The 14,188-nt window shown below is 39.2% G+C and overlaps 1 protein-coding gene across 1 annotated transcript in view; it reads right to left on the reverse strand.

The window, feature by feature from the left end:
* Positions 1 to 13,321, reverse strand: part of RIMBP2 (RIMS binding protein 2) — a 158,265-nt gene extending 144,944 nt beyond the window's left edge. Inside the window, exons 1-3 of the mRNA XM_080404433.1 lie at positions 11,633 to 13,321; positions 8,729 to 8,953; positions 7,894 to 8,028 (exon numbers count right to left, since the gene is read on the reverse strand). Of these exons, the coding sequence (XP_080260559.1) occupies positions 7,894 to 8,028; positions 8,729 to 8,953; positions 11,633 to 11,743 (471 nt within the window). The 5' untranslated portion in view covers positions 11,744 to 13,321. The remainder of the gene's footprint in view (positions 1 to 7,893; positions 8,029 to 8,728; positions 8,954 to 11,632) is intronic.
* Positions 13,322 to 14,188: the final 867 nt, after the last annotated feature.

The raw sequence follows: 14,188 nt of genomic DNA on the forward strand, positions 1-14,188 counted from the left end.
TTTTCAACTATGTAAGAAGGAGGTACAGAAATATTCAGCAGGAGCTGAAATGGTGGAGCCCCAGCATAAATTCCTGATTCTGGAGGAATTTAGTCTTGATTTAGGGTTTTTCTAAGCCAACCTGAACTAGTTAACCTGGCACAAAAAGGGCTTATTCTCCTTCCAAAATCGGCACAAGGGAGTATTACTGTCATTTCCCCGTCACGTATCCAGTGTAAAAACTTAATGGAAGCTGACTATAAAAATTATTTATGCTCTCCAGCAAATAATAATAAAAAATAAATAAGTCAGTCTAGTCCCGGGGGGGTGGAGCATGGAAGGAAAGGGGTGCATACGCTGAGGGCCTGTCAGCCCACTGTGCTCAGATCAGGTCTTAAGGAAGGTATCACACTGAACAGTTTGCTAAAGGATGATCTTTAACAAAAAAAAGGAAGAAAAATTCTAATTGTCATTAGGTGAGAACAAAGAAAAGAGACTGTGCCATTCTATTATATTTGCAATGCCTTCCCCTTGATTCTACATGGTACTATCATGCACTGCTGCTGCTTGTTAATCAACATCAAACATTTGGCATAGTCATACTTAACTGCCTTAGAAACCAAGTGTTACACTGTTTGTAACAAAAAAAATAAAACTCTGTGACAATTAAAACAAATTAAAAATCAGACCTACGGTTTCACTTCCTCTGTCTGGACTTTTGCACTATAAATGTTTCTACCATACCACTGCCACTCAGGGAAATCAGGCTCTTCACTCCAAACTGAACATACCCATGACCATAATGGAAAGGTTAGCAAATCAAATGTTATTCCACAAAGCTCACAATCAGTTCATATTCTTCTGACGCTTGGAAATATTTCTTGATAAATCAGTAACATGCAGTGCAGACTGTCAAGTAATTTTTAAGTTGCATATAGAAGCCTCCATTGGGATTTAGCACCTTGATGGAGAAAACAGTCATTGGTCTGAAGATGTCATTTTCTAAGCAGATAAAAGATGTAGGATGTAGTGGAAAGGATTAATTATCATTCCCATTTACAGAAAAGAGAACAGAGCCCAAGACATACTAAGTGCTTTGCCCAAGGCCATTCGCCATTCAGTGAATCTGTGGCAGAGCTGGAAGTCACACTCTGATTTCCTTGTAAGTGCCACAAAACAAGCACAAGTCGAAGTGTTGAGCACAAACCTGTGAGCCACTAATTTCCCTCACGAAATTACCAATGACAGGTGGCTTTACAATCATACTTTACAGAATGAACATGACTCTAACATGTTATTTAACAAGATGGTTACAGTTAGCAAAGAAACCCTCAGTGACCACATTCAAAATTCAGTGTCAACCAGCTGCTCCAGAAGGTCATTAACTGTTCTCACAGGGTACTGTTACTACTACCATTTCCCAAGAGCCCACTCTGTGCAAATAAGCCTGAAAAAAGCCCTGTTTTTCACTGGTGAACAGAAACTGGTTTCATGACATACTTCTTTGAAGAAGCTGCATTTTTCCAGCACTGTGGCTACATTCCAATTCTATTTTTAATCATGATATCGGTATATATTTTTCAATTCTAATGGCAATAAGCAAATGTTACTGTCAGCAGTGCTTCATGACAATTCCAGTCTGTGGTGGACAGTCAGCTTAGAACATCAACAGTCACAAGAAAGACATTTTCAGGTGTTTTCCAGAAAATCTTAAGTAGATTTCAGTTGCTTAGTACTATGCATGGAAAGATTTTCAAAATGATAGAGGGGAATGTTATCTGTATAGCTTGCCACTCTGTGAGAGAGCTCACTGGACATGACAAGCTAATGATATGAAAGAAGGAAACAAAGGATTTACAAAAAAATCCACTTTAGCATGAAGCTTTTGTGAAAGACTAAATAAAAAATAAATCCCAGGAAAAAATGTTGTGACTAACATATTTCAGCTAGTCTGACATTTTTTTGTAGTAATGACAAGGGCCTATAACAATTTCAATTAAATGAAAACCAGCCTTGACTCTCAAACCATACTTCATTCAATGTAAGTACTGAAAGGACAGGACAGTGATGCATGACTGACTGGTTTCTTATTTCAGAATAAAGTCAGTGTGATTCTGGGTATCTGATTTTGATATGTGGTGGGGCATTTGACACGCATAAAGGAAACTCCTTCATATCAGAGGTTACTAATTATCCAGTGATCATAGGCGTCTTATTTCTCCTACTCCTGGCAATCCAGAAAGCCTCAGACTTTTGTAATAAGCTATTACCAGAATGAACACTGTTGTGCTTATACATTCATTTCATATTCAGTATCACACAGCTATCTAAACTACAATAAGTATATACATTAACACATATCTAAATAGAATGAGCTGACAGTCAAAAAGATACATATTTTGTATATATGCAAAAGTGCATACCTAGCTTGCTGTCAGTATGAGGTTGGGCACATACAAAGATGCTTAAGATTTCTGAGCTTGTAATTGTCAGTTAACTAAAGCAGCATGCATCAGCTATTCAGATCATTTTCATGCAGAAATCTGTGGCACTGCACTGTCCCATATTTTGTTCCATTTCACTTTTCCTATCCCTAAAAACCATGTGTCATTTTAAAGCTGCAATGTGGTTACAATTCTAGAAAATTCAACATACTACATGTCTCTGAAAGGTGCTCCAGGTACACTCAAATATATAAAGTTGTATGCAATAACACTGCACCTCTGTTCACTGCCTCCAGTATACAGTCATGTTGTATGTTAGCAGGCTGGAACCCATTCAGGTATATAGCTGTAAAAATCACGGTTGCTCTCTCGTCTGCAGGCAGCATGGCCACTTCACTAGTTTCATTTAGGGTAGGTCTTTTTCCTATAAAAATGGAAGCAATATGCAACAAAGCCACTGTTCAGGACCACCAGATCTCTTTACAAAAATAATCAAGTCACCTAAAAAACACCCAGCACTGTCCTTTAAGGTCCTCGAAGTAATGCATATGTATCTCAAAGGATATCACTGTAGATACATTGTATCTACAGTGTTGAATCCTGGCGACATCTGTAAGATTTGGTCTGAATTGCCTTCCTCATTTGTCAGTAGGGTAGACTTGAAAGCCCTCCTCTAATAAAAAAATTAACACCAAAAAAGCTGGAATGTAAAGTGACTACATTAAGTTTCCTATCAGTTCATGTATACTGTTATTTTTTATTGTATTGAATTTATGAAGATAGTTTAATTTGCTCTACCGCTTGGTCTGTGGTTTAATATTTCATGCTGTTTTCTGAAGGCAGCTCTTCTACCTTGCTAAGCAATAGTCCTTATTTGTATTTTGATGATGGCAATCATAGTATTCTTCCCCTCAGCATACTTGGTGCAATTAATGTTAAGATCAATAGCTTTGATTTTAAGTATTTCTTCAAAATATATCAAATCACTTAAGGAGCAGACTCTGTATTTACTAGATGCAGTGACAAGATTCATTAATAAGTTATTCTGCTGAGTTATTTTTTATATAAACTCTGCATCACCACCTGTACTGGACAAAAAAGCCCAGTGTTTTACTGCTAAAATAACAGAGAGCAGTAGCTTAAAAAGAAAAACCAAAGCCTTCATATGCATGTAGATTTTCCTCAGTTAAAACTGTACTAAGACCATGTACAACTGTAATGTCGACCATCACATTACTCTTGGAAAGACATACCTTCTCTGCCCAATGATATAAGCAATAGCCAGTCTTGAAAAGAGGTTAATAAAAAAACCTGCAGTATCCCCTGTAATACTGAGCACAGCATACTGGTATGTGCTAACTAATTAACTGGTATTTATATGCATATGCTGAAATAAAATATTATTCTTTTCCACATACATAACATACTTCCCACAAATACTGCTATGTATAGTGTGCCAACATATATGTATACAGATGCAGCTGCAGAAGATCTCTCCCTTCTACCAAAAAAGGATCAGATTTACTTGCAATTAGTTTAATTCAGCATTAGATGCCAGACAAATACCAATGTAATTTCATTAAAAATATCTCTATGGAAGACTAGCCACATTGATGACTTTGCCATGACATGACAATATACATCTGCAAAGCAAACAGATACTGTGAATCTGCACCAGGCTGGGGGGGGGGGGGGGGGGGGGGGGGGGGGGGGGAGGAGGGCGGCAGAGAGCTGCTAGCCAGCACGATTACTAACTTTGCCCACAAACACTAATACAGAAAAGAAACATGGCACCATCGAACCTGTCTATATACTATTTATTTTATTGGACATCTTAAAAGTGACTGGAAAATGACATCAGATTAAACATCAATAGGAGCGAGGATGGAATAATCTAGCAAGAGTTTAATCCCTTTACCTAGTGCTGATGCACAATACTAACACATTTTATTATTCCAAGCAGCACCTAGAAGAAAAGATCCAGTGAAGGGCATCACCAAATTGCAGCAGAATAATAAAGTTTGGCTGCCTCCAATAAGAGTTACTGCTGCATTACTGCTAACTAAAAAGAGGATTCTTACACACACACACTTAGAAATCTTCAGCCCTCCCACCCTCATTTGGCCCATAAAGCATTTAACAGAAATAGCTATTTTTAGAAAGGGTGAAATCTCAGCATACCTTCAAATCAAGTGCTTCCGATGTTCAGCAAGATCATTGCCGAGAGAGAACTGCAGTCTACTGTGTCAAATTACAACCTTGTAGAGAAAGGCAGCAGCGTCGGCAGCAGCAGCATTGGTGTGTTTGCACTGCTAGTATTCAGGCTAGAAATGATTCATTAGTTGTCTGCAGGGAGGCAGGGTGAAAAAGAGAGAGCAAGCATCATCGGCCATGCAGCAGCTGCCAGAGCCTATGAAACAGCAGTGCTCACACACACATACGCACACAAAGATGGCTTTCCCTATTTGCCAGTTTCTCTTTCACATAGTATTAACCCTGACACAGCAGCAGGGAGCACGGACAGGAGCTGACAAGCAGCAAGTGGGATCGCAGCAAGGATGTGTTTCGGGAAGGGGAGTGGGGTGGGGGTGGGGGGGCGTCAAGGAGGGAGGTGGGTGTTGGGAGATTTTATTTTACCTCCAAGTAATGCTATCACAGGATCTTCTCAGTAGGTCATCTGTGGCCTACTGGCACGAACCAATGAACTGTAAATGTGAGCTGCAATTTTTTTTCACTCTCAAGCCTGCCCAATGGAAGGCTTAGAAACTCGAATACAGAAGGGTATTAAGACAGATTACCTGGAGCATCCTAACCATTCTGTCTTTCCTCTTCTCAAGAAAACTGTATACAATATATTGACACAAAATTTCCAAGTATGCAACGACCACCTCCCCAGCAGCTAGAGGGAGACACTGCAAAGGGATAGATGGAAAGATTTTAAATAAATATTTTTTTAAAAAAATCTGGCTTTAATCTTTTCCCACCCCCTGTTTTTTCCTCCCAGCAAAGGTGATCTGAATCACAGAATCTGACCACTTTGCAAGTGCATTCACCACAATGTAACTGAATTCTCAAGGCTGATGAAGGTTAAATTATCAAGAAAACATATAAAGTTATGTTGACTGGAACGTCTAGATTTTCCTTTCAGTATTTAACAGGGGAAGGAAGTACTGCACTCTCAGGGCACTATATATTTTACTGAATTCTGTTAAAAGTGCCTGCAGAAATACATCTTTCAATTTAATAATGTCTCCCTACATTAATTTACAGTTCCTTTTCAAATATCAGTCTTCACAGTTTTACTAACAGGAATAATGAGGAAGAGGAGGAGAATTTTCAGAAAAGTCTGGCATTAACAAAAGGAGCCAGATTTCCCCCAAAGCCTAATAGTTCTTTATGAGGTTGAAGTGCCTGGTCAGTATCCTGATCTTTAGGAACTGTCAGCATCAGATGCTTCACTGGAAGGTATTAGAAGCCATGGAAGAGGGACTCACCAGGTGATCTCTTTCTCAAGTTTTGTCTTATCTGGATTGCCAGTCCACGGTAAATTTGCACCTTGAACCATGATGCTTACTAAACAGCTAAGCAATTCTTCTGAAATGGCATTGCCTATATTTCTGATATTCTAGTTCCCAAGCATCTATCTATTTGAGCACCTTATTAAGATCGTTACCTCTAAAGCTTCCAGCACCACAGAGTATCACCACTCTCACTTGCATGAAAAGCATTTATCTTCAGAGGTCTAGAATTCAAGTATAGTGCAGAGTATCACAGTGTAGTCTTCAAAGTAACTGATTGCTTCTGAAAAATCTTTCCCTCATTATACAAATGAAACAGATAAAAATCTGATCCTTGGTTCTGTAACACTGAAAAAAACCAAAAACTGAGGAAAAGGGTTATAAACAATGTGTGGTTTCTTTCCTGAAGGTCTGTCTTGGCACATTCTAGAAAGATTACAGTTTTCTGAATGGAAAGACCAAAATCTAAAAATAAGGTATCCAAGACAACTCTTTTGTGCAAATCTGAGCCTCAAATGACCTCCCCTGAGATTACTCATCACTGTAGCGGGAACAACAAAACTCTGGTATTTTCAGAGAGAAAAGCTGTTCCTACTCAGGATCATATGTTCTTTCCCAGATTAGATTATGGCTTTGATTGTCAGGCAAGTGCACTCCTACTTCTATAACATGTTTATGGCATAAATTGTTTTCATCTTTTTTTTAAGAAAGTCTAATTTTGGCAAGTTAGATTTTTTTTTTTCCCTCTCAGTTGAGCTACATGCAAGCTTCACATCCAAATGTTCCTTCTGACCATGACTATATCAGCACTTACCATACCGTGCTTCAGCAACAAATACAGATCTGTAGCACATGACACAAAGTGATACCAGAAGAATCCAGTTGACACATTTTGGAAATCTATCTTGCCTAGGCTAGAGACTACACGAACGTATCTGTTACTTTATGTGGATTTGTACAAACCAAACAAAAATTTGCTAAGCCAACTTGATACTTGAAAATAAGTCAGATCACTGTAGAATGACATTATTAATGCAGTACACTGAACCAAACCAACCCTTCTCATTCTTTTTCATAGGCAGATTCAAAACATGGATATCCGTACATGTGTGTGTGTGTACATATTTATGTATAAAATATGTAAATTATAATGAACTTTCTGGAAATCTTGTTTTAAAATATGTAAAGTTATATGAATAAATTAAGTCACTCTGAAAAGAAAACAGCAACAAATACTTTTAATTATTGGCAGAGATTCACTGCTATGAAGATTTTAAAACATATCTTCTATGTCAAGTAAACATTTAGAAACTCAAGTCATCAAAACTTGACATATTCAACTTCTGCCACAGCTGATGAGAACTCACCTTTTACTGGAACTGTTAACAGTCACGACATTGTTAACATAAAAAGTTTATTATTAATGTGGTAGTTTATATGACCAAGTATCAGCATCAAGCATCTAGCTTGACAGCAATTTTTGCCTGTTCAGGGCAGAATGCGGCTATGCTGATGATGGACTGCTGATAACTAGGAATGCATATATAACAGCGCTGCTGAGAGAAGAAAAGGAATTACAGTTGTGTATGCCAGGCCAAGAACCACCCCCTCAGAATAACACTCCACATGTAATGATCCCACCTTCTGATAGTTTTCTTCAGAAAAAGACATAGAACAGATTTCTATATATGATAGGGGTCTATGAAATGCCATTTTAATTATGTAACCTTTCACAGGCCATAATGAATTTAATCTTCTTCCTGGTATTTCAGAATTAGATGAAACAATTATTTAAAATACATCCTAAAAGATCCTCCCAATACCCTTAGTACGGAAAATACATCTTGCAGTGCATTGCTTCAATAAAACAAGCCAAAATGATGATAAACATTTTGTTTCCTAATCCCACTTTGTACAGTGAAATAGACTGAAGAAATAATAAAGGAGTTTACCTTGCTACCTGCCAAAACACACACAGGGCCTCCTGTGGAGATAAAGGACAGTTGTCTCTGAAGCCACAACAGCTCTTTCTGTGACTGTTTCAGTAACTTCTCTGCATCATCTCGCTTCTGCCCCATCAGCCCTTCCTGCATGACAGGAATTTTTCAATTTCCATTTTCTCAAATATATGGTGGTAGTAACATAGGAGTTGCCACAGTTAAAATTCCTAACTAAACAAGAATATCTACTACAGCAATGTATCTGCATATGACTTTTTGTGCTTAATTTAACAATACTCTGCCACCTAAAAAGCAAGATGTCTCTTCATAGCATCAGCAGCATGACATCCTACACTTCAAATATCGTAATACTTCATGCTTTGAAAACCTCCTCTGGCTATTACTCAAGCCAGGCTAATTTGAGGTAGAAAAAACAACATGGTCAATTCCAACCTTTAGGAACTGGAAGAAGTTCCTCTCACATGGTATGTTGATGTGACAAAGGACTCAGATATGCTGCTGGTAGGGCACAAAATTAGTACAGTGCTGAGAAGAGCTTGATGCTAGTATAGTAATTACAAAGTATAGAAATGCCACTCTAATCCAGAGTACAAGTAAAAGTCTTAACTTGAGGCTAAACCAGAAGTACTGTGAATTCAGACCCAAACTCTCTTCTACACATAATTTACAACGTATTTAATAGCAATAAACAGTTTGGATGAAAACTGAGCAGAAAAAACATTTTTTTTTCTACTTGGTTTTAACACCTCTGTGCATAAACTATTTTCAGTGTAACTGCTTATCAGCACAGTTAATATACTAAGAACAGAAATGGATTTTTACCTACCCTCAGGCATCCTAGCTGATTTTTTAGTTCTTTGCACTCCACTTGCAGCAGTTGGATCTCCAGATCTTTTATGCTTTTGGATTGTTTGTTGATATTTTGCAGATGCTGGGCCTTAACATTGACAAAGTGCATTTTCTGCTTTAAAGGAAGTGTTCTGGTAATTGTTTTTGTGATGACAGCACTGTTATTGGATGACAATGTCAATGAAGTTGAAGGGCTGACATCCTGTTAAAGAAAAAATACATTTTTCATGTCATTTTTGCTAAAGCTTTGTCTAAGCGAAAGGGTGTAATTCAAACTCTTTCAAAAGCCATACCATAAGTGCATTATCTGAAAATGTTCTTCTTCAGATCTTTCATTCAGACAGTAAGTGCGCAAGAGACAATATCTCTTTATCAATCACCAGTAAAGAGATAGGGATAACACAAAGAAGTTAAAAGCTCACAGTTTCTCTTCTTTTTTTTTTTCTTCATTCAGTTGATGCCAGCCAGTCACGATCACTCTGACTATATAGGTATCAATGTATTTACCACTTGATGGCAACTTACCTCTGGCCTTTCACTCAGCATTGTATCACACAGCTAATTAAGAAGTTATCCTTGCTGCTGAACATACACCTCACTTGGAAGCTGTGGTCCAGCTACATCTGAGATGTATTCCAAAAGGCATGCTTGACCACGCTGTAAACCCTTCACTGGGAATCAGCTGTTAATGTTGGAACTTACTATACGAGAGTGGTGGAGGAAACTGAAGTTCCCTTCCAAGTTCACAGCCTGTTATGTCCCCAGTCTTCTTGCTTTACACCCAGTAATTACCTTACTCCTTGACTTGTCCCAATAGGCTGTTCAGCAACAGTATGAGAACCTAGCCCAGTAAAACGCGTTGATTTGGTAAGACAATACTCTGCGTCATGTAATAAATTTAGTTTTGATTAGGAGGGTACATATGTACTGTTAAAACAAACAGATACTAGGTGCTTCAGTGTAAGAGCCTCATGGTCCTCTAGACATTCACAGAAGTTCTGCTGCTGGATATGCAGCAATTTTGCTAAAACAAAAGGCATTCCTAGAAGCCAGCGTGATTATAACAGAATTTTCCCTTCACTGAATCTATTTCTTCTGTCTTTTTTAAAATAATATGGAAAATACAAAAAAGTATTATTCTGTGCAGGTAATTAAGCTGTTCATGTACCCTCATCAGCTACCCAGATCCCAGTTTTTCTAACATTTAGCCACTTTTCTTAAAATCCATTAATACTGGGTAAAACCTTTCAAAAAGCATAGCATCCTATGTTAATTCTACACACTCAACAATTAATATACAAAGGCAGACTCACTTAAAGCTCCTTCACGTTACAATTAAGGTCAAACTAAGTCAAGAGACAAAAAAGATAACTTCTTACAACATGCTTGCCAGAATACTACTTCCAGCCTGGTATTGTCACTTACAGTCAGTACATCACTAGAACAAGTTAGCAATTTTTCAGCACCATCTACATGTAAGACTGCCTTGGTGTAGCTCTAATACAGAAATAATCATTTGCCCCAATTTGTGTCATATTCAGCTAAGAATATTAATGTGGCTGAAAACTGACATTATAATTTAAGATTGTGTAGGATTTAATTTAAAACATCCTTTTGGTTATAACTCTGCTTAAATTTTGTTCTTGTATTTCATAACTAATTTTAGAGAGGTCAGCCAAATTCTCAGTTCATTATTCTGTGGTGTGCAATCCCCAGCCTGTAACATATGTTTTCTTACTTTCCTTAAAAAAGTTTTGTCGGGTTTTACCCCAGACCTGTTCAGGCTAGAGAAAAAAACACACTCATTGTCTTATTTCTCAAACCCACATTTCGATGAAGGCCCAGACACTTGATTACAGGTGAAAAAAACAAGAGGAAATTTTCAACTGACTTGAACTACAGTTTCACAGTGAGGAGCTCCCTTTCTCTGACTGCTTGCTCAGCCAGCCCACAACATGGCTACTCCTTGGTGTTGAAGCTCATGGAAGCTCACCCAAAAACCCAGCCCTGCCCACTCCTCAAGAGGACCAAGAGAGACCCTCCAAGGGCAGAGCTGCAGCATCATTTCACACTGGGTGATAAAGAGGATTAGAAGCATGAGATATGAAAGTCATTAAAGTACAGTAAATATTACAAGCCATATTTTACATATAAAGTGGCAAACCCTGATATTCAAGTAATTTAAAAAAAAACCACCAGGATTATCTTAATTTTGAGGTAGTAACCACTGGAAACCTCTAAGATGATATTTGTCTGAGGTAAGTATTACTAAAGACAGCTGTACCTACTAACATTATTGTATCACCTATCTTTCCTGTCTTTTTTTTTTTGGTATTGGACAGGTGGAAAAAAAAAAGAGGTGCAAAGTCCAGATTTCAGGTCACTTAAAGTGAACCTTGTAAACATAACTTTGCCAGATACACATCACTAATATAAACATACCCTAACTTGGTGAATACTCAAGAAAAGTTTGAATATTAATTTTTAATATTATTTACATTTGTAATATACTGAACAGAAATTCACGAACTCTGAATTCAGCAGGGTTAAAATTTGATGAGAAATACCCTGATTTTCAGGCATTTCCCAACAGTTCTTATACTTCACGAAATGGGAGACTAACATGTACAGAAGCAGTGGGACATCGTATTTAGAAAAGAGAAAGAAAGAAAAAAAAAAGATAATTTCTCAAATAGTAAACAACTTGAAGGATATGTTACATATCATAAAAATGTGTAACGTTCCCAAGCGAGCCATAACAGCGGATACTTGTATTTTAACAGCAACCTGAAATACTGCTGTAACTCTCAAGCTACATATTCTAAGTTGGATTGTTCAAATATTTATACTCATCCTTTCTACTGCAGTGCGATGTGTTTACCTTGGCTGGCTGCCATAAGCCCACCCGGCCACTCTTCTGCACCCTCTCCTCAGCTGGTTGGGGGGCACAAAATGAGAAAGCCAGTGGCCTGAGGTATGACAGGGAAACCATCCGCTGTTCACCTCACAGGCAAAACAGATTCGACTTTGGGGAAAACGGCTAACTGGCTGCAGGGGGCTCTGCAGCGCCCCTCCCGCTGCCCCCCCCCCCCCCGCCGGGTGCTCGCAGGGCCGTTCCTCACAGTGTTTTCCTCACGCTGTGCGGGTTTCGCCCTTTGCTGAGCGTGCTTTCCCCGAGGTGCCCGCAGCCTCCCGGCGGCGCCCAGCTCTGCCCTGCAGCGGGAACCAGACGGAACGCGACGGAACTAGCGCGGCGCGGCCCTGCCCTCTCCTCAGAGGAGCAGCCCCGCCCACTCCCCAGAGTGGCATCGCGCGCCTCCTGGCGGGGGCAGCTCCCGCCACTCACTGGGGCAGCGCGCGCCTCCTCAGAGGGGAAGGCCTGCAGCCCCGCGGCAGCCGCCCGGAGGGAGACAGACAGACAGACAGACAGACATCCGGTACGGGCATTAAAATGTAGTCCAACTACAGTCTGATCGTCTGAAGCGTCAGCATTCTTCATCTCCTGTATCAAAGTAGGTCCCCAGCGCGGCAGCCAGCCTGTCGGGGTGAGGCAGGCCATAGGCGACAAAGCAGACACAACTGTTTGGCTGGGTCCACTTGGAACTGTCTCTTCTTTTTTAAAGCCAAAAAGACTCCCGGTTTTGAATGATGAAAGCTTTACTGCCCCAAACTGGAATACTGGCAGGTTCTTGCAAACAGATCCAGACACTGACCTCAAATGAGTAAATCACGTGTTATTCTCCAGCAAATGCAATTTCCATGCTCTGAAACAGTTAATTTTGTCATGAATGAAAAGAGCTAGAAAAACGGAATCAGACTGTGATGTGTTATATCTGCTAAATCTGCACGTGAATATCTAGCGGGCACGTTTCTTCTATTAAGCCTTAAACTGTTCAGTGAGTGATACAGTAAAAAGTCTGAGACTTGCCAAACACTTAAGTGTTTATTGATTTTTTTAAAAGCCATTTTTATCACGTTAGTATCTACTGAAGGGAGAAGCATTGAAAGCTCTGGAGAGCAAATCCATTAGTGAATAGAACAGATGAATCAAAGTAAACATCAGGTAAAGTTCCCTGTCACTCGTGCCCCAATGCCATTGGAAAAGCAGTTTCTCTGTAGATAAACAAGGTGCTCTGTCTGGATCACAAGGGCACCCTCAGGTTATCCTCACTGCTTCCTCTTTCTGTGCCAATCTCAGACAGTGGGTTTTGGAAAGGTGTTGATCCTCCCTTTCATAAGCCTCACTGTGATGTACAAACTACTATGCTGGAATCGTGGCAAAAGGAATTTTACGTCAGCATGTAGGTTTTTTTATTGGGGGTTTACTTCAAATTAACCAATGTTTTAAACTGAGTATCTAACAATGAAATCAGTAAATAACTAATTAGAAGAATTAAAAAAAAAAAAGTGTAGTCTTGTAATTGGTTAACATTCATCGTGTAACTTGTACAACTGCAGAGTTAAATTATTTGTGCTGGATCATAAAGCCAAAACATACATACCAGGGAAGCAAAACATAAATCTCCATGTGTCAGGTGCTAGGAAGGGTGCAGGGGGTCATTTCACCTGACATGCAGTCACTTTGACTTGTGCCAATGCTGTGACAGCTGTTTCAGCAGTTGGTAGTAAAGCCACTGGAAGATGTTAGAGCATGTAACACTCACCTTGCTCTTCTTCACATTTATTGAGCTGGTTTTCTCTTTACTTCTGCCCTCAGATGTGCAGTGTGGAGACTTTTCAGATGTTTGTTTTGCTTTCTTGTTGACCTTTTTGGACTGTGGAACAAAAATCATCAATAGCTCATTAAAATGTATTACAATACATCTAAAATGTCTCAGTGATTCTGTTTCTCTTACATCTATTTGTTCTTAGGCGGTAAAGCACAAGTTTTGTATTATGGACTTAAGGCTCAAGAGGGTTAACAGAACAAATGAGATGCGGCATACAGTCTACAGCAGAGGACATAACATCTCTGTGGCAAAGTCTAGTTACTAGTCCTGTGTCTGTGCAGCACTTAGCACGGTGTCAGCTGTGCTAATGCTACAGAATGGGAGACTGTACCACTGCAATCCAAATAATAAGTAATATTATTAGAAGCAATTTGTTCCTTGCATGGCATTTTGTCCCTTTGTCAGTCTCAGGAAGAATCTCGTATTTGCTTTATGTGGAAGGTGGATAAAACAGCAGGGATATAAGTAGCATGTAGTTAAATGGTAAATGGCACTGTCTTATCAGATTACTTAGCCAAAATAGGGTGTTTTCTGCTACATCCCTGGAATTACGTGGGATAAAGAGGTGCACAAAGAGGGACCTTTGTTCATTCTGCTGTTACCCAATACAGAATGACAGGGTACCAGATAAATAGGCAGTATTAATTTGTGCTAGAGATTTTAGCATTGATTCCTTTTTTAAATTTCAAGGTATTGCTGAAATCACG

The sequence above is a fragment of the Falco punctatus genome (genome assembly GCF_963210335.1).
Source record: "Falco punctatus genome assembly, chromosome: 1".
In the NCBI taxonomy this organism is placed as follows: Eukaryota; Metazoa; Chordata; class Aves; order Falconiformes; family Falconidae; genus Falco; species Falco punctatus.